This window comes from Anas platyrhynchos, chromosome 1 (genome assembly GCF_047663525.1).
Source record: "Anas platyrhynchos isolate ZD024472 breed Pekin duck chromosome 1, IASCAAS_PekinDuck_T2T, whole genome shotgun sequence".
NCBI lineage: Eukaryota > Metazoa > Chordata > Aves > Anseriformes > Anatidae > Anas > Anas platyrhynchos.
In genome coordinates this window covers 55,411,359-55,432,276 of record NC_092587.1, presented here as the reverse complement: position 1 = coordinate 55,432,276, position 20,918 = coordinate 55,411,359, and the positions used below count along the sequence as shown (strand labels likewise).

Below are 20,918 nucleotides of genomic sequence, written 5' to 3'. Positions count from 1 at the left end.
TAACCAAAGCTGTACTCCACGCACTCCACGCAATAATATGAGAACGAATGGTGTGATTTCTTTCTTTCTTTCTTTTTCTTTCTTTCTTTTTCTTTCTTTCTTTCTTTCTTTTTCTTTCTTTCTTTCTTTCTTTCTTTCTTTCTTTCTTTCTTTCTTTCTTTCTTTCTTTCTTTCTTTCTTTCTTTCTTTCTTTCTCTCTTTCTTTCTCTCTTTCTCTTTCTTCCTTCCTTCCTTCCTTCCTTCCTTCCTTCCTTCCTTCCTTCCTTCCTTCCTTCCTTCCTTCCTTCCTTCCTTCCTTCCTTCCTTCCTTCCTTCCTTCTTTCCTTCTTTCCTTCTTTCTTTTTCTTTTTTTTTTAGCAGAATTACTGGCCTAATTCTTTCCACCCAGAAGGGGCAGGGTGCTGTAGTGTCACTTGAAGAAAATGAGTCAAGGGGAAAAGGGAAAAGTTTAGGGGCAATTCTTTACAGGTGAACACAGATGCATGTCTGACAGGCACCTTGACTCTTTCTCCCTTTTCCTCAGCAGAAACAGTGGCACTGGGAGGAAAAGCGAGAAAGAAGAAAGGAAGGAGGTACAGCCCAACAGTATCTAGGGCACACTGGAGAAATGATGCAGGAGGAATGCCAGCTCCAGGTCTCCCATGATCATCAACCCAAAGCCACCAGCATGATGGTGGTGTCACCCTGCAATGTGACACCAGATAGTGCCACCTACCTGAGATGACAGTCCCCCCCCCCCACATTACATGTGCTGCAGTCACTGGGTAACCCTAGGGAAAGACAAGGAATAAGCCATCTTCCTTGTTGCTGTATCCCTTTTAACTAGTGGGGAAATTATAATTAAACTGCCTGTTGCTGCTCTTTTAATAGTATGTTAAGCTTTACAGGCAACCAGACACCCACAGTTGTTTTCAACATGGTTGCCTTTATGCATATTTTATCTCTTAGTACATTAATGCCATTGTAAAATTCATTAACCTGTAAAAATTCATTAACCTGCGAGGATTAACCTGTGAAGGGAGAGGAAGAATCAGAAAGTAGTATTGAAAGGTTTTAAGAAAGTATTTCACCCTCCGACCCTCATAACAAAAGGGGAAGCGTTTCCCCTAGAGAAAGGGAAGTATCAGAGGTACTGCGTAAGACCTTGATGAGACCTCTGAGCAAACTGTGTCCACGACCTGTCACCCAGCTTCAGGGAAGAATTTGAGGTGAAGCAAGCATAGTACAAGGCTGCTGGCCTGGGGAGAGGAGCGAGCAGCCCACCAGCTATGAGGAAACTAAAAGAGCATGCCTTGTTTAGCCTAGCAAAATGAGAACTGAGAGGAGGTATGACGGCTCTCTATAAATACATCAGAGCAAAAACAGCAACACGAGACAATAATTATATTAGCTAAAAGAAAATGTTGGCACAGGAACTAATGGATGCAAGCTAACCATGAATACATTTAGCCCGGTAATCAGAAGGCGCCTTCCAACTCCCAGACAGTGAGATTCCGGAGCAGCCTCCCAGTGAGAGTTGTTGGGGGAAGAAACTTGATTGCTTTTAAGATAAAGATCGATCAGTTTACAATAGGACTGACTGACAGCGTGCCCACGATAGCAGGAAACAGCCCTGGATGACCCAGAGCATCTTGTCTAGTCCAGTGACCCTGAAAGCATTGCAAATGACCTGCTGTGAGAAGGGCTGCAACACATAAAATGCTATGCAACAACACTTGTACATAGCACTCTGCAATGCAAATGGATGGACAGGGCACCTTTCTTATTCACCTGGCCCCAGCACCAGTTTCTCTTCTTATTGCCTTTGCCATGCCTCCAGACTTTGGGAGACTGGAGCTCTTTCCACGTGTCACCTCTAGCCCGTATCTTTGCGTCAGCTCTGCACACTGCAGCCATGAGGTTGGCACTGGCCCCGCTGGCATCCCAAGTTTTGCAGGCAGCATTGTCCTGTTGCCAGCCTCTCTCTGCACCCTCCACTGCCTTTTTGTAGCTTTTCAGGGCACAGCCAGGTCATCTGCTCTTCTCCAAAATTCTCATCTCCAGCTAAGACATCCATAGCCAGGAGCAGAAGCAATATGCATGCTAGGTTCACAGAAACAGCCACAACCCATCTACAATACTGGAAGACAATAGGGGTGTCACTCCAACAGGCTTCAAACAAAGGTCCCCTCAGCATGTTGCCTGAGGCATGTGGCCATTAAGAGGTATTGCTGCATCAGTCACTGAGGTTGTTCTTATGTTAAGGCATGGCTGGCAGGACATTTGAGTTACATCCTTGTGATTTGGGGCCTCCAGGCAGGAATGCAATTGAGGTTAAATACCTGCACACCAATGACAATGCCAGCTCAGTTCAGAAAGCCCATTTTCTCAAAGCCAACCACAATTTCACAACTACACCCACAAGAGAGCTGGCAGCAGAGATCACTCTCACACGCACCAGCATCACAACTACTACTTCACAACTACTTGCCAGAGCTAGCTGTGTAGCCTTGGAGTTGCAGCAGTCCCCAACAGCTGACATTCAGGTGGCAACCCTATTGACATGCCAGTCCGGTCTGCCTTAATTGCAGATCCTGACATCTCTGATTAAGCTTCCATTCTTAATTCTAGCTGATTCTCTGCATTGAAGCTTTTCTCTACGCATATTGCGCAGGTATCGTCCCCTTCCCTTTGGCTAACCACACCATGGAGCATGCTCTTCCTCTCTGGCCTCCACTACTCCAGCTGTAACACACGGTGTTGTTTCCCCACCAGATGCAGGAGGACACTGCCTTTCCACCTCTCCAGAAGCATGTGAATACAGAGGGTGCAGCGCTGGGAGCAGCAGGAGAGGGTGTGTGTCCCAGTCCACTGTGACAGATGCTGTGGCTCCGGGGAATATTCAGGCTGTTGTACTGATGTTACAAATGACTGCATGCACCCTTGTGGCTTTGTTAACGACTATATTCCCAGCTGAAGAGGCAAGAAAAAGAATTCTTCCTGCGGAAACTGAAGACAAATGGGAAGTACTTTAAGTCAATCCCCAACACTGAAACAATGCGGATAACAAATCTTTTGAAGTTTGGCTTCTCCAGGGAAGCAGAGTACAAACAGTACTCGCTAGCCTTGTTTATAAATCAGACTAAGGAAATTATATAGCTGAGGTAATTGGCACCAAATGCCTATTTTACCTGAAGTCCGATGTAGCATTGTAGTCACTTCCTCCATAAGAATATTCATAACCTTTTAAAATGCATTTATTTCTCATAGAACCTACCCAAATGTAACACGCCATGCTTCCTCAAGGGAGGTTTGATAGCTGGTGACATACAAGTGTTGCAGTGCGCACAGAGAAGAGTAGCAGTGGTTGTGCAAAACAAAACAGACTTTTCATGGAGAGGTAGGGATTGGAGGTTTTAATCCAGGTCCCATTCGAGTTAATGCCAAATTGTATTGGAATCTAGGAGAAAAAAAAATACAGAAAAACAAGGCAAGAATTAAAAAGGATTTCTGAGTTGCAAACTATGGCAGGGAGAAATGTTAATTGTTCATACAGCTCTGAGTGCTGTATCTAATTTTGTGCATAACTGGGTTGTGTTGTGCATAACTTGTGTTCATTTTACTGTTTCTTCCTTTTATACTCATTGCACCTGAGATTCACTGGGCTAAGTACTAAAAAGGCACGAAACAAAAAGAGGGCTACTGAATCTAGAAACTTGCACCTCAGTGGAGGCGGGAGAAAACAGGCAGACAGGAACAGATGGTGAATATAATGTAGGAAAAGCATGACCATACTGAATGGCTTAATGGGCAGTAGCCCCTAGCACACAACTCATCTCGCATCAAGCGTAAGAAAATATATGCACATCCCGAAATGTTCTGCACTGGCAAGTGCCCTTCATACAATATGTATCTCATTGCCAAGGAGACACCTGACTCTTTGAGCAGTTTCTCTCCCTGGCATGTAGACAAAAGAATGCAAGATGCTCTGAGCAAAAGGAACAAGCAATATTCTCACAACAGTTTGAGACTGACTAATGCTGCACTTCAGGTCTTAAAAACTGTGGGGGCTGTTTGCTTTTCCAATTTCCTCACCATGTGCCTTTCCGGTTCAGGAGTACAAAGAAAGAATTTTGTCAGATGTGAAGGATTTGTAGGGGTTGCGACTGTCTTAAATATCCTATCAGCATCCTGACATTTTCCCACCTGACCTGCATAGTCTAGTTGTACATTCTGAAAATCCAGGGTCCCTGGATTTTATAGAAAAATGAAAGGCTAAATTGTTTGAAAGTAGTTAGTAAATGCCAGTGGCTTGTGTTGGTTGGTACCCTTTGTTAGCTCTGAAAAAATGGGAATGATTGAAATGAGTTATTCTGAACATTTTTGCACTGATTAGAAGTGCAGTAGGAAGGACTACGTGTTTTTGTTATTATTATTGCAATTCCTATTATTATTATTATTATGTGGGAGGAAAGGTGCATGGATAGATTTCACCAAGGGAAATCTGAATGACTGGTGCTTCAGTGGCTTTATATGCAAGTATCCTGCTATATGCTTATTTTTGCAAATTCGCCTGCAAATTCATTCTCTCTGCTCTACACGCAGTCACTATCACATTCTAATATCCCTGAAACATCCAGCGCTGAAAACATTAAGCTGCAGGGGAGCTTGAATCCTTTCTCATTCTAGAGTGCAGAATATTAAACATACCTTCCCTACACATTTACTAGCTATCATTATCAAATACTTGCCATCATCTAACACCAGGGTAATTTAGGATTTTGATTTTCAAAACGATCTCTATCTCTGCTCCTCCAAGCTGCATCTAGCCTCTCCCAGCCATACTCATGTCATGTTGATTTGCTACCATTCCGTGTCCACCTAACCTGTAGGCCATCAGGTCATAAATTTGAGAGGCACTTGTCCACGGGTGAGGAGCTTAGCTCCTCCTTGGTTATGGGCTGGAGGGCAAGGAGTGATTTCAGAGAGCTGGACCAGCAGCAGGCATGCATGTACATGCATGACAACATCTGAACGGGTCTTAAGCTTATCCTAAGAGCTGGCGGGTTTTACTCTGTTGTTTTACAGCTGCTGCACTTGCAGCATTGATCTGTGTGCATTGCAGTTGGGTAACTTTATTGCTGGCTGTACCCCTCACTTTGGATCACACTATATATTCATGCAGTATAACAGACGTAGTATAACTCTCCTCATCTAACTCCTTTATGTCCTACTATAATGTAAATAGTAATTGTCATCATTATGCACTTGTTAGGGCACAAAGTCACCGGCAAGACCAGAGGGCAAATGTGCAAAAGCTGGGGAGCTGGCATGCCTGTAATGGGACAGGTTTAACCTCAGGCATGGCTAGGAATTGTAGTCTGCAGGCAGCATATGAAGGAGAGCAGCCTCTGACAAAGAGTTATGTGAGTGTCTGCTGGCATCTAAATAAAAAGAAGACTCCTGTATCAGTAGAGATGACTCTCTTTAAGAGTCAGTTGAGGTTTGTTGAATGGGGAACTCTGGAGTGGTCAGAGAGCAGAAAGGTTGTTTCTCAAGCATTTTTAACTCTCTATTGAATTCCTTCCAGGGATGAGCAGGGAATGAGCTCTTTAGAAGCGGAGGATAACTTGCTTTGGCCCTGCCTGCCTGCCACCCTTGGTCAATTGATTAGGAGAGTGTGACAGTAGCATGATGCCTGCTCGGGCAGGAGCCCTGAGCACGCTGCTCAGCCACGCTTATCTCAGCCCAGCTGGTGGTCCCGACTCCATCCGCACCTCTGAAGCACATGGAGCCAGTTCCTCGGGCAACCAGATAGGCTTGGAGGAGACGTGCCCGTTCCCGTGCGTGCATGACTAATCACACAGAAGCTCTCTCAGTAACAGGATTTCACTCTTTACTGTTGATCCCACAGCAGCAGGCACAGCCACCCAAAAACCTAACCCCTGCTGGAAGCACAGCCAGCTCCCTGTCAGGACGTGGTGATGAGAGAGGGGCTCTGGTGTTGTGACACATGCACACTGAGGAAACTGCCACCACGAAGGCAGGGATAAGACGGGCACCTGCCCCTCACCAGGCACCCACCGGGTGCCGGGGGCTGTGACAGCGAGGCTGTGTGTGCCTGAGGAGAACATTGCTGCCAACCCCACACCACAACATGGCGCCCATCGACGCTCTCGGCGCTCCCCCTTCCCCATTCCGCCTCCTCCTCCAGTCGGAGGCGCTCGGCGCTCGGCTCCTTCCCCAAAATGGCGGCGGCGGCGGCGGGCGGCGAGGCGGGAAGCGGCGGCGCGGAGTGAGGCGGCCGCGGCGCCTCCCCCCCGTCCCCCATCCCCGGGGCCCGCTCGGGTGAGAGGGGGACGGAGGGGGGAGCGGGGCGGCCGAAGGGAGTGGGGAGACCCCGGGGAGCGGCCCGGTTGCGCGGTGGGGGCGGCAGAGGGGTCGGTGGTGGGGTTTGCGCCCCCCTCTCTGCCTGCGGGTCGTGAGGGCGTCGCGATGAGGGGAGAGTCGCGACAGGGCTGTGGAGGAACCTGGGGGTGCTGTGGGGGTCGTTGGGGGGGGCTTTGTCCAGCGGCCGTGGGCGGTGAGGAGGGGGCGCACGTTGATGAATAAATGTTGATGAATAAACGTGGCAGGAGCCCACGCGAGATTGTAAGCCCACAAGTGGCAAGATCGCTGTTTTCTTTTGTTTTTCTTATAGTAAAGAGCGATGCTGTTGCACACGTCCATCAGTTCTGCCTACAAATCACTGTGCTCGCCACACACGATGTATAGTAGTCAGAATACTGGCTTAAAACGCTTTCTGGTGGATGACTTCCCACAGCCTGAATAATTCACTTGTATTCTTACGGATTTCAGCAGAAACATCTCTGTCAGCTTGAATTAGTTGTCAGTTTGTGCCTTCACGTAAATAAACACCATAAGATGAATGCACTGTACTTTCACAACCAATTATTTATTAGATTGTTGTAAATGCAGAGATGTAGCATAAGTTCCCCGCTCTCTAGGTATTCAAATCTAACTTAAATGTGGCGGGATTACTGTGAGAGCTACAAAGAACAAATTTCATGGTCTCTGTGGTTGATCTTTCACGTGTGTGTGTGTGTGCACACAACCACCACACAAAATCAGTTGGGTGCAGTTGCTTTAATCACATAGGAGAGGAGCTCATCTTTTTCATGCTAATCAGTTCACTGCCTGAAAAACAAAAGCAGTTTACTGAGAGGAGTGCAACTATTCCATACCTATTCCTGCATGCTAGCAACTGTGGAACAGGCTGACTCAAAAGAGACCTGAAATTTGGGAGCTTGCAGGAGCTTGGGTGATGCAGAAGTCCTAGCAAAAAGGAGTGCTTCCTTCCATTTCCATCCCGGGCTGACATTCAGAATGGCTGCAGCAGTAGTGTCAGGAAACATGTCAGAACGGTGTACACCTTCATTATAAGATGTGCAACCCTTTCGTTCAAAACACTTGAAATAATTCTTACATAGCACAGTGATCCCTGCCTGATTTCGTCTTTTCTTCATGTGAGATTCAAGGGTTTGGTACTTTTTGAGTATCCCACTGTTTGGTACAGTGGTTTCTGACGAAACGTGTCAGACACAAGTTCAGATGAAGTTTTGTTTGTCATGACATGATTTTGTTTCCATTTTTGTGAATAAATTATTTTAATGATGCAGAGATTTTACAGTGAATAGGTGGTCTTGCTATATCCTTAAAAACAACAAACAAAAAAAACCCTCCGACTTAATGAAAAAAAAAAATCTGTCAAACCCAATGGGTGAGTATCAGCTGAAGAGGAGGTAGACTTCTTTCCTTTCCCGCCGTCTTCCAGAGAATCTTCATTTGTTTCAGAGGAAGTTTCCCATTTTACATTGTGATTCTTCTTTATAGGAGGGTAATTTTCTTTCTCTGTTTCTCAGACCTTTTCCTTTAGATGGGAACGGGGGAAGGAGCCCAGACCTGGCAACACATTCTGAGGCTCCTGCAGGACCGCCATGGCTTATGATGACTCCAAGAAGAAAGAAGGTATGACTGCTTCATAATCTCGGAGGGAGTAGCCAAAAAAAAGGGTGCCCTCTGCAGCCCTTGCCAGGCCATGGTGTCAGAGAGTGGGAAAGGAGGCTAGTTGCCCATGGACCACTGAAGGGTATTGGACCTTAAATTTAATCTGGTCAAGATTTTGCAGGTTCCCAAACCCTTAATTTCCAGATGCATAGCACTGGGATTAAAGAAACGGGTGGTATTTCCTAATGCAACCACCATGACTGGGAACTCTGCCCCTGCAGCCTTTCTTTTCCCTGCTAGGTCAGGGTGAAATGGGACACCAGGGGCACTTGATGACCTTAGAGGCCTTTTCCAACCTAAGCAATTCTAAGATTCTATACAGTAAGTCGTGATAACATTTCTAAGTCCACTTAGGACTTTAGGAAGAAATCGCCAAGAATTAGAAATGATATCTTGAAAATTTGTGTTATAGCATTAGAGCACCAAGCCCTGTCCCTGCAGTCAGAGATTACAGAATGTTATCTTTCAGTCCCCTGTGCTTTTTGGGTTATGTGCATCGCTCCATGCCAATGTCCACTCCTGTCTTATTTTGTGCATAGTCAACGTGTCTATTGTTCCTTAATGTGGTATTTAATTTCTTAATTTTTTTCCTATTTCACATAAATTTTAGAGTTCCTAGACAGTGACCGAAGTGATGTGGAGCTGGCTTCGGTCAGGACACAGCGAGAGAAAAAACGGTCTTACAGGGACCAGCTGCAAGAGGAGGAGAGAACACAGGTCAGGAAGCCTCCAGAGAAAAGGTTTAAGGTGTAAGAAAGTGTGTAAAACTTAAGATTAAATGGGATGGGATGGAATGTTTCAGTGTTCTTTTGTATATAAAAATGCCTGTAGAAAACAACAAGTACAGGTAATCATGTTCAGTAGCTTTGTTGGGGAAATTGAGGGTGTTAGTCCCAATTTCAACCAATTCTGATTTTTCTGGCCTCGGAAAATAGGGTAGTAGGATCTCATTCTAGCCTTAATATGCAACGGTGCAAGTGCTGAGATAGCATAACTGACTTTTTACACAAATAAATGGGATTTTTAAATTCATAGTTGCATTAATAGGCAGCAAAGGATGAATAAAATGTTAACTGATGCACTGTTCTCTTCCTGATTCTGCATACAGCCTGAAACTTTTGAGAGGTGTGAACTTGCCCTGTTTGTCTCCTTGGGGCCTTAACTCTGAAATCATGTTGCAACAGTTTCAAAACTTTCTTCTTTGAGTAAAAATTTCTGCTGTTAGCTCAAAGGTGACTATCTTGTGATTGGTTTTATTTTATTTTTTTTTAATCTGCTAAAGATGTTCAAGTTTAAAGTGGAAATCTACCATGTAGATGGAATTCTATAGAGGAGCTTCATTTTCAGACCATAAATCAGATAAGAGACAAATAATAATTGGGTGACATGAGTTATTTTGGTCAGTTTTCTGGCCCATCATTTTAATTGTCACTTCTCTGTCCCTTCTTTCACTTCTTTTATCTTCTTCAGCACATTAAATATGAATTGCTTCAAGGCTTGACAGCCTATGCATGCTTAGTTATTTCTTAGCTTTATTAAGAGGTAGTTGTCGATCTTTTACCAACCTATCAGCTGATGTCCAAGTACTGGCTTTCATTGTTCATTTCTTAACACTTTCAAGAGTGCTTTTTCAAGTTTTCTTGTGTAGTGCTCCTCTCAGTGGAGGGGAACTCCCTGTAGAGATTTGTCTTTCAATTTCCTTATAGTCCTTTTGTGCTGCAATGTCCACAGAAAGCTTGATGCCAGTTAGTTCTCTGATGTGCTGAAACCAATTCTGAGTGTTTTTTGTATTCTCCCACCTATCCATACCCTGCTTTTTGTCTCTTTAAATCTACACTGTGGACTTTTGGGGACAGACTTACATTTCCTTTGCTGGTTTAGCTCCTAGAATGAGAATCCTGGTTCACACCTAGGGTTCCTTGGCATTGCAGTAGTACAAATGCCTCTTGATATCTACCACAAGTTATCTCTTGCACCAGTCCCTGCGAATCTCAAATTATTTCCCTGTTGTTTCTCAGCAACTTTTTTTGTTCTTATTCTAGGACAGCGAGCTCTTTCCAGGCACAGAATCTCACAAAAAGAAGAAGAAGCACTCCTCCGATGAGTACTGCTCCAGAGGTAAGACAGCAGCCAGGCAGCGGGAGGGGCTGGCAGATCATGGCTTTGAGGAAGAGATGCTGTTAAACCAATGTCATCAAACTTTGTGGTTAACACTTTATGGCAGAAAATTCCTTGTCCTAAGACAGATTGGTGTAATCAGAAACCTGGTTCTGATGAGGTTTCTGCTGCACCAGGCAGCAAAAGATTAGGGAATGACGTTTTCAAAGTCTAGCATAAAAATTGACTGTTGTTAGGGCAGGGATCTTCCATGTCCCTTCTCATTAACAAATTTGTTTTCTAACCCATGCCTTCCCTTTTTGCGTTTGCATTCTTTTTTTGCTTATTATATAATGAGCTGTAATTTTATTTGCAGATAATATTAAGTAACTTCTGTGAATTTATAAAAGCAGAATGTGTTGGGTTACACAATGAATGCTTTTGGGTTCAGTTTAAATACAGAAATATTATTCTCACAATGAAAAAGGTGGCCAGGAAATGACAATTAAGCTTATAAAACCTTAATGGGTTTAAGATTTATTTTTGTCCCAGTTCCAAAAGAAGCTACATCTTTAGAATATCTTTATAAGCTGCAATTTTGTCAAAAGTCTGTTTTCAGAATGAAAAAGCTGATGTTCTCAAGTCATTGGTCTCAGCTAAAAGTGTTGTGACAACCTTGCACTTGAGGTGTAATATTTCAGGTTCAGTAAGATGTATTTTCATGAAAATTTGCTGGTTTATGGTAGAATACAAAGTTTGATGAAACTTCAAGAACTTTCCCACCCTGCCTTTCTGCATTAAATATTTTGATCAGCTCTGGTGTTACAACTCCCGATTCATATCCATAAGGACACACCGAGCTGCCTGCAAATTTCAGAGACTTTCTTCTTGAGACAGGATGCAGACCAATTAGCTGTACTAACAAGTATTGCAGGGTTCCCACTTCGTTTCTTTTGACTAGCGTAGTGCTGTCTTTAAGGGAATCATCTTGATGAACACTTCTCTTGACTTTTTTTCAGATCTCTCATCTTTGGATCCACCATCAAAGAAGAAGAAAAAAACAGTTTCTAGCCCATCCTCAGCTGATAAAAACATGGACGTACTGAAGGCTGTCACCTCGCCTTTGGCCACAAGCTCCAAGTCTTCAAAGAAGACATCCGAAAAATCATCTTATTCTTCCTCTGGCCATTCTGAAAGCAAAAAGGAGCACCACAAGAAGAAATTGAGTGGAAGCAGTGGGGAACACTCAGTGGATGATGGCAGCTACCACAAATCTAAAAAAATGAAACCTCTCTATGTGAACACAGAGACCCTCACTCTTCGTGAACCTGATGGCTTGAAGATGAAGCTTATCCTTTCACCAAAAGAGAAAAGTAGTGCAGCAGATGATGATTCTTTCTCCTACTCCTCAGCAGCAGCAGCTGCAAAGAAATCTTCCAAAAAATCATCTCGAGATGAGCAGGGCTCATTCCATATGGGTCATGAAGTGCAGAGCTTCCAGAAGTCATCCCGGAAGAAGCACAGACCTCCTCCAGACCCACATCCCCCTTCCGAGAGTTTTGGTGCTGACACATCTGTGTTTTCAGAAGGCCATGGGAGTGAGTATGAGACTTCGGGTGTGGAGGCACCACCAGAATCTGGTTCCTCTTCTGGTGGGGAGTTGGAGGCTGGGGAGCTAGTGATAGATGACTCCTACCGGGAAATCAAGAAGAAGAAGAAATCCAAAAAAAGTAAGAAAAAAAAAGACAAGGAGAAACACAGAGAGAAGAAGCATTCTAAATCTAAAAAGAGTTCTGGGCACTCTTCTGTGGCAGTAGCAGAAGTAACAGTGTCACCACCACCTCCTTCCAGTACTTCCTATGTTGTTCCTCCATCTCATCCTACTATTTATCACTCAGATGGACAAAGTGAGAAGAGGAGGAAAAGGGAAGAAAAGGAGAAGGAAAAAGCTGAAAAATGGGAAAAGGAAAAAGAAAAGGAAAGAGAAAAGGAAAAGGAACGAGAAAAGGAAAGAGAAAGAGAAAAGGAAAAGGAACAAGAAAAGGAAAGAGAAAGAGAAAAAGAAAGAGAAAAGGAACGAGAAAAGGAAAAGGAAAGAGAAAAGGAACGAGAAAAGGAAAGAGAAAAGGAACGAGAAAGAGAAAAAGAACGAGAAAAAGAAAGAGAAAAGGAAAAGGAACGAGAAAGGGAAAGAGAAAGGGAAAAAGTAAGGAAAAATTGAAGGGGAAATTGAATTTGGGTGATGGGTAATGGTGAATTATGCACTTCATTCCAAAAACTTGTTAAATTGAAGCATAATTCATATTGACGGTTTCATTGCAGCATGTTTGGTAAAAGTATTTCAGCTACTGTGATTTCTGTTCACAGCAAAAGAAATATAAACCATTGGGTTTTTTTGTGACACAGGCAGTCTTTAGCCAACAAAGGTCCTTTGAAAAGGTTACACGTAATCTGCTTGGTACAGACCATGCCACAACTACATTGTTTTCTAAGGTAACTGGTTCTAACTATTACCAGGTAGAATTTTAGTCTTGTCTGGGAGTCATCTAGTCCATCATCACAGTTTCTGTAAAAAAGGAATTGAACTCTTGGAAGAGTGAAGTTATTCACCCATTTATTCTTGTATTAAGATGAAGATCTAATATTTACAGACTGCAACATTCCCACTTTTATCCTGTACTCATAAATTCAGGTTTCCATGGTTAATGCTCAGAAGTGCAAGTAGGAAAAATTGTAGCTGGAGTGTGTCTGAGATTTCCAGATAAAATAATTATAGCTATGTAAGTGTATAATAGGGTAAAACGCTTTCTGCCAGATAGACAAGAGTTGCTTTGTAACAGGAAGTGGGTGGACGTAGCCCAGATTTGCTCAGGTCTCACTGTGTCCTGTGGGGTAAGTTTTCTCTGATCACAGGTCAGAAGTTGCTAATGCCTCTGCTATCCTACATGGTTTGTTTTCCTGCAAATATGAACTGATCTGTAAGGATGTAGGAAATAGAACAAAACATAGGACAAAAACTGAGCTGTTTTGACAGATCCATGGTAGGTACTGTGAATAGTATGACAAGGGGTTTTTTTGTTATTTTAATCAATTTTAAGTTTGAAAACTGAAATACGTGAACAGCATTAAATGTTGATTGTGGATTTAGAATAGCAAAGGTGGTGATTTATGAATGAATTGCATTGATAGAGTTGTTGCAAGATAAGCCTTACGCTAAAACTAATTCTGGCTGGTTCTTGTGCTTTCATACCCACTAAATTTAGCCAGTAAATGTATGTAACATGTGTAAACCTGCTATTTTACCTTCTTGATCTAAGTACATTACCTTTCTTTAAGTCTGATAAATGCAGAATTATTAATGAAATTGAGTAGGTCCCTTTATAACTAAAAGTCTTTGTTTCCTTTTCTTCTGACTAGCCAAAGAAGAAAAACATGTCTGCCTATCAAGTGTTCTGTAAGGAATATCGTACAAATATTGTTTCTGAGCACCCCAGGATAGGTGAGAAAACAATCTAGCCTTCTCTGTTCTTGATTATACATCAGTCTGATTAATCAACAGGATATGCCTTCTCTGTATCATATCAACCTCTTAATTTTTGAGGTAGCAAAAGGACAGAAATGGATTTTGTGATTAGCTTTCATTGTATATTAACCAAGCTGTGAATCTGGATTAAGGAATCTGGATTAAGGAACTGCCTACTCTTCCTTTCTTTTACTTAAAGAGTTGTCTTTTTTGTATCGTTTTTCAGCACGTGTCGTCTCATGGTCTTACATTCCCTGTATCAGGTTGTGGGGTTTTGTTTGTTTGTTTTCTGTTTGTTTGTGGTTTTTTTTTTCTTCATTTTAGACAGTAAGGGAAATGATGCACACTGAAATTCATTTTCTGGACAGTGTAGAGAGCTCCAGTGGTGAGACAGGTTGCTTCCTAAATGTGTATGTGTAGGCCAGTTTTTCACACTGTTGACATTCACATAAATTTCCTATGTTCTCACCACAACTTTATTAGTTAATTTATTTGAAACTTTTATTTCTTCTGCTGTCAGATTTTGGAGACCTGAGTAAAAAGCTAGCAGAAGTGTGGAAGCAGCTCCCTGAGAAGGATAAACTGGTAAGGATGTGTGAGATTATTTTTTTAAAATGATTTTTGTAAACAGTGTGCTTAGGTCAGAACATGCTGACAGTAATTCCACCATACCTTAAAAACTATTACCTCTGTCCCCAAAGTGTGGAAAAGTGTGTTATCTTGCCCTTGTGGTCATAAAAGCATCCATTTTCTTCTCGTGGCATTGCTTCACCACTTAACTATGTAATGTCATTTTGCCTCCAGGTCTTGGCGTTAGGTATGAGAATTAGCTAATGCTGTAAATGTCTCTTTTCATACCATGGTAACTGCAGGTCTGGAAACAGAAAGCTCAGTATCTGCAGCACAAGCAGAATAAAGCAGAAGCCACCACTGTGAAGCGAAAGGCATCGTCTTCAGATGGTGCTCCAAAAATAAAAGGTAATTGTTGCTCTTCATATGCTCTACTTGTTTTGTTTTTTTTTTGAAGTGGAGAAGATGGTATAGACTGTAAAATAACGAACAAAAGTCCTTTCTTGTTTCTCAGTCTTACCTGCTTTTTCACAAGTCTTGACATTTAACTCATCGTAGTAGTCAACAACAGTGTTTCTTCAGGAGCAAGAATGGTGTCAGCACTTTACAATAAGATTTCCTTGTCTAATTAGTAAGATGGTATTGGTTTTAGCACTTCAGGGTTTGAAACATAAAGCAAGAAGAGGCAACAGAGAAGTTCTAGGGAGAGTAGCTAGGTGCAAGAGGAAAAAGGGGTGTTTATGGCTTGGCATCTCTGTTTACCAAATCTTCCAAACCTACCAGATTGCAGACAGCTGAGGTACATGCTCTGAAGGCAAGTTCTTTCTCGAAAGACAACAGGAGAAAATACACAGAACTATTTAAGCACCTCACATCTTTGAGATTTGAACTTTAGAAAGTAAATAGACTTAAAAATAAAAGAATGAAAGTGGGATAATACGGAATTTTAATTCATGTATTTACAGCTTCTCCACCAGGAGTGATTTCCCCTCAAAAGAAATCCCCCACCAGCACTGTGGTGTTGCCTTCCTCACCAGCCAAAGCCCCTGAGACTGATCCTATAGATGTAGCTGCGCATTTACAATTGCTGGGCGAATCTCTGAGCCTCATTGGGCACAGACTGCAGGAAACAGAGGTGAGTCTGTAACCAGCAACGTCTCAGTGATGTCGTATAATTTACACATAGGATCGGGGAGTTATTATTTTGTTTTACTTAAACAGTTAGACAATGCTTTTCTACTAGGAAGAGAAATTCCAGGTGGTGCAGCGTCATGTTTCTTTGATGCATTGTTGTTTATTTTCAGTGAAATAAAAAGCCTTTTTTCTCAGTAAACAGTAGGCATCAAAGAAAGGCAGGTCCTTCACTTGCAGCTCTGTGTCCTTGAAGGCAATTGTCCTTGTCTCAACAAACTAGTCTTTCCTTACTATATGTTCACCTTGCATCTAGTATTTCCTTGCTGTCTTTGAAATCTGTGGCGCAGTTACACTCTCAAGCCTTCTAAGAAAACAATCAGAGAAGGCCATTACCAAGATGTTTTTGAATGTCCTGTTGTTTTCTGGTGCTATCATGTTCCCAGTGCTTTAAGTAGTGGCTACTGTTGTTTCAACTTACATGGTAATGTAGAAGATGTAATATTTTCCAGTGTTTTTCTAGTGTTACACGGTAATAATTGTGCACACACTCAGAGTTTAGAACTCAGCTTAGCCTGTAAGCAGAACACATATTTGGCTCAAATATCAAATGTCAGTGAATTTTATGGCTAACATGGGCAGCTCATCCCACTACACTTGCTTGTTTTATCAGCAAGAAAATGAATGTTACTGCAGTTCTGCAGTTTCTGGTAGGACCTCATTGAGGTTATTCTTCAAAGGAAAAAATTTGGATTAAAAATCTCTCCCTTTACAGAACGGCACACAAACACATTCAATTTTTGAAGATGTATTGGTAACTAAAGCATTTTTACAGACTTAGTATTTCTTTCGGCTTCAATAATAAAAAAAAGAAAAACATTGCCTGTGGGACTTACGTAATTATAATAGTAGATGTTACGAAATGGCAAGGAAACCATATTGCAAAAATTGTGGAAGTTAAATATAAATTCAACAACTTTCTGACCTTTTATTTTGCTGCCTTTGCTTTTACTACATTTATTATTATTTCTTTGAGCCATCAGTCTTTCTGTGAACTGTTCGGCATAGTTTTGTTGCTGTGTAAATAATGGAAGTGGGCTAGGGTTGCTTAGGACTGAGGATTCTGCATCTGAGTAAGAATCAATACAGTTGTGAAAGAACTGTATTTTCCAATACTTGTCCCTATAATTCTTTTCTTTCCTTACTTCCAGGGAATGGTGGCTGTTTCAGGAAGTTTGTCAGTACTTCTGGATTCTATCATCTGTGCTTTGGGCCCATTAGCATGTCTGACCACACAACTACCTGAGCTGAATGGCTGCCCTAAGCAAGTTTTGGTGAGTTCCTTGTGGTTATTTTCATTCTAGCCCTGTTAATTTCAGCAGAGTCCAGATAGTTTTCCGATGAATCAATTTTATGATGCAATTATAATTCCAGTGCAATAAGAAAATTGTCTTGGTCATACATTTTTATAGAGGGATAGTTCTTGAAACTCCTTAAGATGTTAACACTGTAGGGTATTGTACAATGTTGTGGTTTGTTTTTTTTTTTTTTTTTTGTTTTGTTTTCCAGTAGAAACGGATTTAATATTTGTTCCATTGGTTGCAGTGTGTGTAGGTCCTGTTTTAGGGACTGAATCGACCCATCTGAATCAAATACAAGCACCTGTACACATACAATTTTTGAAAGTTCTGATTTTCCATAAAAACAGATGCAGCTTCCATGCTCTGTGTTCACACATTGTTTTCTTTTGCAACATAAAAAATAACTTGTGATCTCAGTTAGGATTCCTAATGTGACTGAGTAGGGCCTTTCACGTGTGCGACCGCATCCAAGGAAAGGAAAATAGTCTGTGTTCTAAGGAACTAGATAACTACAGGTTCTCTTCCGCTTTAAATTATACTTGTTATTGAGCTCTGATTTAATAAGAGCTTGTGACCTCAATGTGGCATGATGTGGACATAGATTAAGATGGCAGCAGTAGAAAAGGAATCAGAAGTCGTACCTCCAGCAGGGGGTGCAAGTAGGCAGAGGAGAAGAGCAAAAATGAAAAATAAGAATGTAGTCTGCAAACATTAAGAGATTGAAAACCTATCTGAACGAGAGAACAACAGAAATGGGATATGAATTGGCATGTTTTTGTAGGACATCCCAAATATTGATTCATTCTGAGAAATGACTGTTAACAACAGCAGCAAATTTGGCAGCTTAGGCTATGAGCTCCGGCAAACTGGCTGTCTACACAGAAGCTGAGTCAGCAGGGTGTTCCCATCACAAGCCATGGAAAAACATCCTATGCTTTTCTCCTTGCTTGCCAAGTGCATTCAAAGCAAGTGACACCCCTTTTCCACATGACTAATGGTGCCTATCTTGGAAACTTGATCAACTTATTGTTTGTTACAAGGAGCAACGAAGCTTCAGGTGGATTAAGGCACTCACCATGCATTTCTGAAAACTGGTATCCAGGCTTGATGATAAAGAAACTACTCTAATTTTTACAGTCTGATGTGTAAAAACTGATATTGTAAGACAAAGTTGCCAGTGGTTTTGTTGCATATAGTATGCAATTTATATTTTCAGTCGGTAGGTGGCATTGTTAAATTTTAGAATCACCATCGTTACAGATCAAGCTCCTCTATTTTCAGCAGTTAAAAGGTATTCCTGAGGCCTTCAGCCAGCCAGCCACAGATTTGAGGTTATTGAAATGCTGCATTTGAAGAATGTGCAGATAATATGCTGCTGCCTGTTGTTTTCTGATACACAAAAAAGGGCTCCTAGTCTCAGAAGTTTGTTGCAATGATAGGAAAAACTGGAAGGTACCTCTTTCTGACACCCTACTAGTTGGTGTTTTTGAGTTTTTTTTGCTGATATGCTGCAGAATTTCTTAAAGGGCTTGTGAGTTTAAAGTCAGTTTTGTTGTTGTTGTTGTTCTTACATTCTACAATGTTAATTGCTTTATGTAAGTCCTTTACCACATCTTCCCAGTGGTTGATGAGATACAGCCAATGTGGCTTCTTTCAAATCCAAAGACAGAGATGGGGTTCATGAGGAGGAGGTCACTTGAGGAAAGCCCTGAGCATTTTCTTTATTTCTAGGTGCTTCCAAATACTGAGGCTACCTTTATGTTTAGTTAAGTTTCCAAAAACGTGAAAACAAGCCTAGCAGCGGGGGGCTAGTGGTGATTAGACAGTTTTGTTGTCTCACGATACAGCAACTCCTAAGACGAATGTGTGTAGTACATTGATCTGTCTTTTTTTTTTTTTTTTAAGGATTTTGAGTCATTACCTGACATTAAAACATTGAATTTCTTTTCCCAGTCAAACACACTAGACAACATCGCCTACATCATGCCTGGACTTTGATGGGAAAAGATCCTGGGATTTACTCAACTTCCGTGTAACTGACCTGTGCACATATGCACTACACCGGCACTCCCGAAGGACTCTGTGTGTAGGGTTTTAAGTTTTTTTTAACTGTACAGTATATACATAGGATTGTAACTGTCTTATTTTTTGAAAAGTTGTGAAGTTAAGCTGAGAGAACAGATCTTTGCTGGTGGATGAAATGTCATCCAATCTAAAAGTATTTGTATGAAGAATTCAGAAAGGTTCTGAGATACTAGCCTTAAATTCAGATCCTTTAGTGGGGGAAGCAGCCAGAGAATGGATTTTTCAATATAAGGAAGGACACATAACCATGAGAGTAGTCATAAAAACAACCCAGAGAGGTTGTTGAATCTCCATCCTTGTTGATACTTAAATACTGAGTGAGCGGCCTAGTGTAGTTGGACTTTATTTAGAAGCAGGGGGTTGGACAAGATGACCTCCTGATACCCTTCCCAGTGTAAAGTATTCTTGTATTCTGTGGGCACGTAGAGAAAGTAATGTAGGTCGGACCAAGAAATAGAATTGAACTCTTCACCAGCCCTATTTCTAATTTTCAATTTAAAATCTGCTCGAGGGGAAAGCTGGATAGTTGATTAAAGATGCAGAGGGCTTTCCTTCTTGGACACATCTTCTACCCCCCCTCTTTGGTCAGTAATAACTGAAAGTTGTCAGTGTCAGCTCCCTGGTCTGGTAGCTGGCATTTGGTGTGAAGTTGAAGATGACAGAGAATTTAATCTTTTCTTGTGGACTTGCATCCAAATCGTCACTAGCACCGATTTATCGACAGACTTCATTGGCTTGAGGGGATGCACCTCCTGCTGATTTTTCTAGGGCACGGTCAGCCTGCTTTGATGGAGAGGAGAGCGATAGCGGATGGGAAAAGCTTGGATCGCTTCTGCCCATCTCGCTCTGTTTGTGAACAGATGGCCTTGGTTTCTGAGTTTGCTGCTCCCCCACCCCTTTCACCAGCAGTTTTGAAAGAGCCGTGGTGCTGCTGCGAGACGTTGACTAGTGACCAATTTGAAGCCATTGCAGCCGACCAAGGTACCTGTGAGTGGATGGGACTGATCCCCCTTCTTTCTAGCCACATACTTGGTGTTTGGCTTTCCGTTCCTCTAGAAGAGGAGCTGCAGGAGAGCATTTGACTTTCATATAGGCGTTTGTGTGTCTGTATGTATGTGTATGTGGTGTGCATATCATATATATTTAACTTTTACTGATATCTGTAACAGATTTTAATTTATCCTGTATATTACTGTGTACATGTATATATGTAATTTAAAAGCGAAAATCCCTGCCTTTACCAGCAGCGTGTGGAAGATTCCAAATCTGCCTCACCACTTCCTGCGGGAGTCAGATGTCTGTGCAGTAGTAAGCATTGGCACTGTATGGGGAAACACCAGAAGGATTTCATGTCTGTAGGAACGGGTTATCTTGAAAAGCTATGTAGAACAGATGAAATATAAGTTGACTTCAGGATATTCAAACTTATTGGATAACAAATGGACAGTGACAGAAGAGTGTTTATTTTTTCTTTGAATTTGAAGTCTAGATTGCCTTTTTCAGGGCAGTTGAGATTGAGCTGACCCTTTTGATGGCTGAACTCTAGTCTTAAAAAATTAAATCCTCAGGTGTGTGGGAGGATGTTTCTCCCCATTCCTCTTTACTGTGTTTTTTCCCCAGCTGTGCCCGTGCAAGGTACTGTCTCTTACAGACCTTTTCTCATTTCAGCGTTAGTTTTTCTCAGTGTTAGTGGAAGAGGCAGAAGCTTCTCACGCCACCATCCACGATCTCAACCCAAGCCTCAGACCAGAGCATCGGTGTTTTAGCAGCGTGTGAGTAACCCCAGCGAGCCTGGAACTGGAAAGGGCCCGGCAGGGAGGCGATCTGCTCCTGCTTCTCATCCCGGGCACTAGCAAAGGACCCTGCTGCGAAGCAACCGACCCTCACAGCCGAGGGTAAAAAGGTTTTACAGGATAAAAACCTTTACGAGGACCAGAGGGAGACCTGCTTCAGCTTTGTGACCTCTACAGCAGAAAACCCTTCCTGGAAGAGCCCCGAGGGTTTTGCCCGCACCTCGCCGCTTTTACACTTCGCGCCCCAGCTCCCGACGGCCCCTTTTTGTACGGCTCCGACAATATATTTTTGTTATACACCCGCAGCGCCTC

At 42.3% G+C, this 20,918-nt stretch overlaps 1 protein-coding gene across 5 annotated transcripts; it reads left to right on the top strand.

Annotated features, from left to right (window-relative positions):
- Positions 1–6,173: 6,173 nt before the first annotated feature.
- Positions 6,174–20,908, top strand: HMGXB4 (HMG-box containing 4). Of its 5 annotated transcripts, none has more exons than XM_072038161.1 (12): positions 6,174–6,327; positions 7,902–8,007; positions 8,657–8,763; positions 10,089–10,164; positions 11,163–12,349; positions 13,561–13,642; positions 14,187–14,251; positions 14,539–14,644; positions 15,202–15,371; positions 16,579–16,701; positions 18,682–19,794; positions 20,482–20,908. In XM_072038161.1, the coding sequence occupies exons 2-11, from the start codon at positions 7,977–7,979 to the stop codon at positions 18,724–18,726; spliced, it is 1,992 nt and encodes a 663-aa protein (XP_071894262.1). In that variant the 5' UTR covers positions 6,174–6,327; positions 7,902–7,976; the 3' UTR covers positions 18,727–19,794; positions 20,482–20,908. The 5 variants fall into 5 exon arrangements, with proteins under 5 accessions (XP_071894262.1, XP_071894255.1, XP_071894258.1 ...); XM_072038154.1 differs by having other exon boundaries at positions 8,657–8,793; XM_072038157.1 differs by having other exon boundaries at positions 8,657–8,793; positions 18,682–20,908.
- Positions 20,909–20,918: the final 10 nt, after the last annotated feature.

Bases quoted from the DNA above. Each gene is read 5' to 3' on its own strand.
- HMGXB4 (XM_072038154.1), top strand. From the start codon at position 7,977: ATGGCTTATGATGACTCCAAGAAGAAAGAAG. The intron at 13,643-14,186 runs GTGAGAAAACAA...TTCTGCTGTCAG, and splicing joins TTCTGAGCACCCCAGGATAG to ATTTTGGAGACCTGAGTAAA. The intron at 14,252-14,538 runs GTAAGGATGTGT...TGGTAACTGCAG, and splicing joins TCCCTGAGAAGGATAAACTG to GTCTGGAAACAGAAAGCTCA.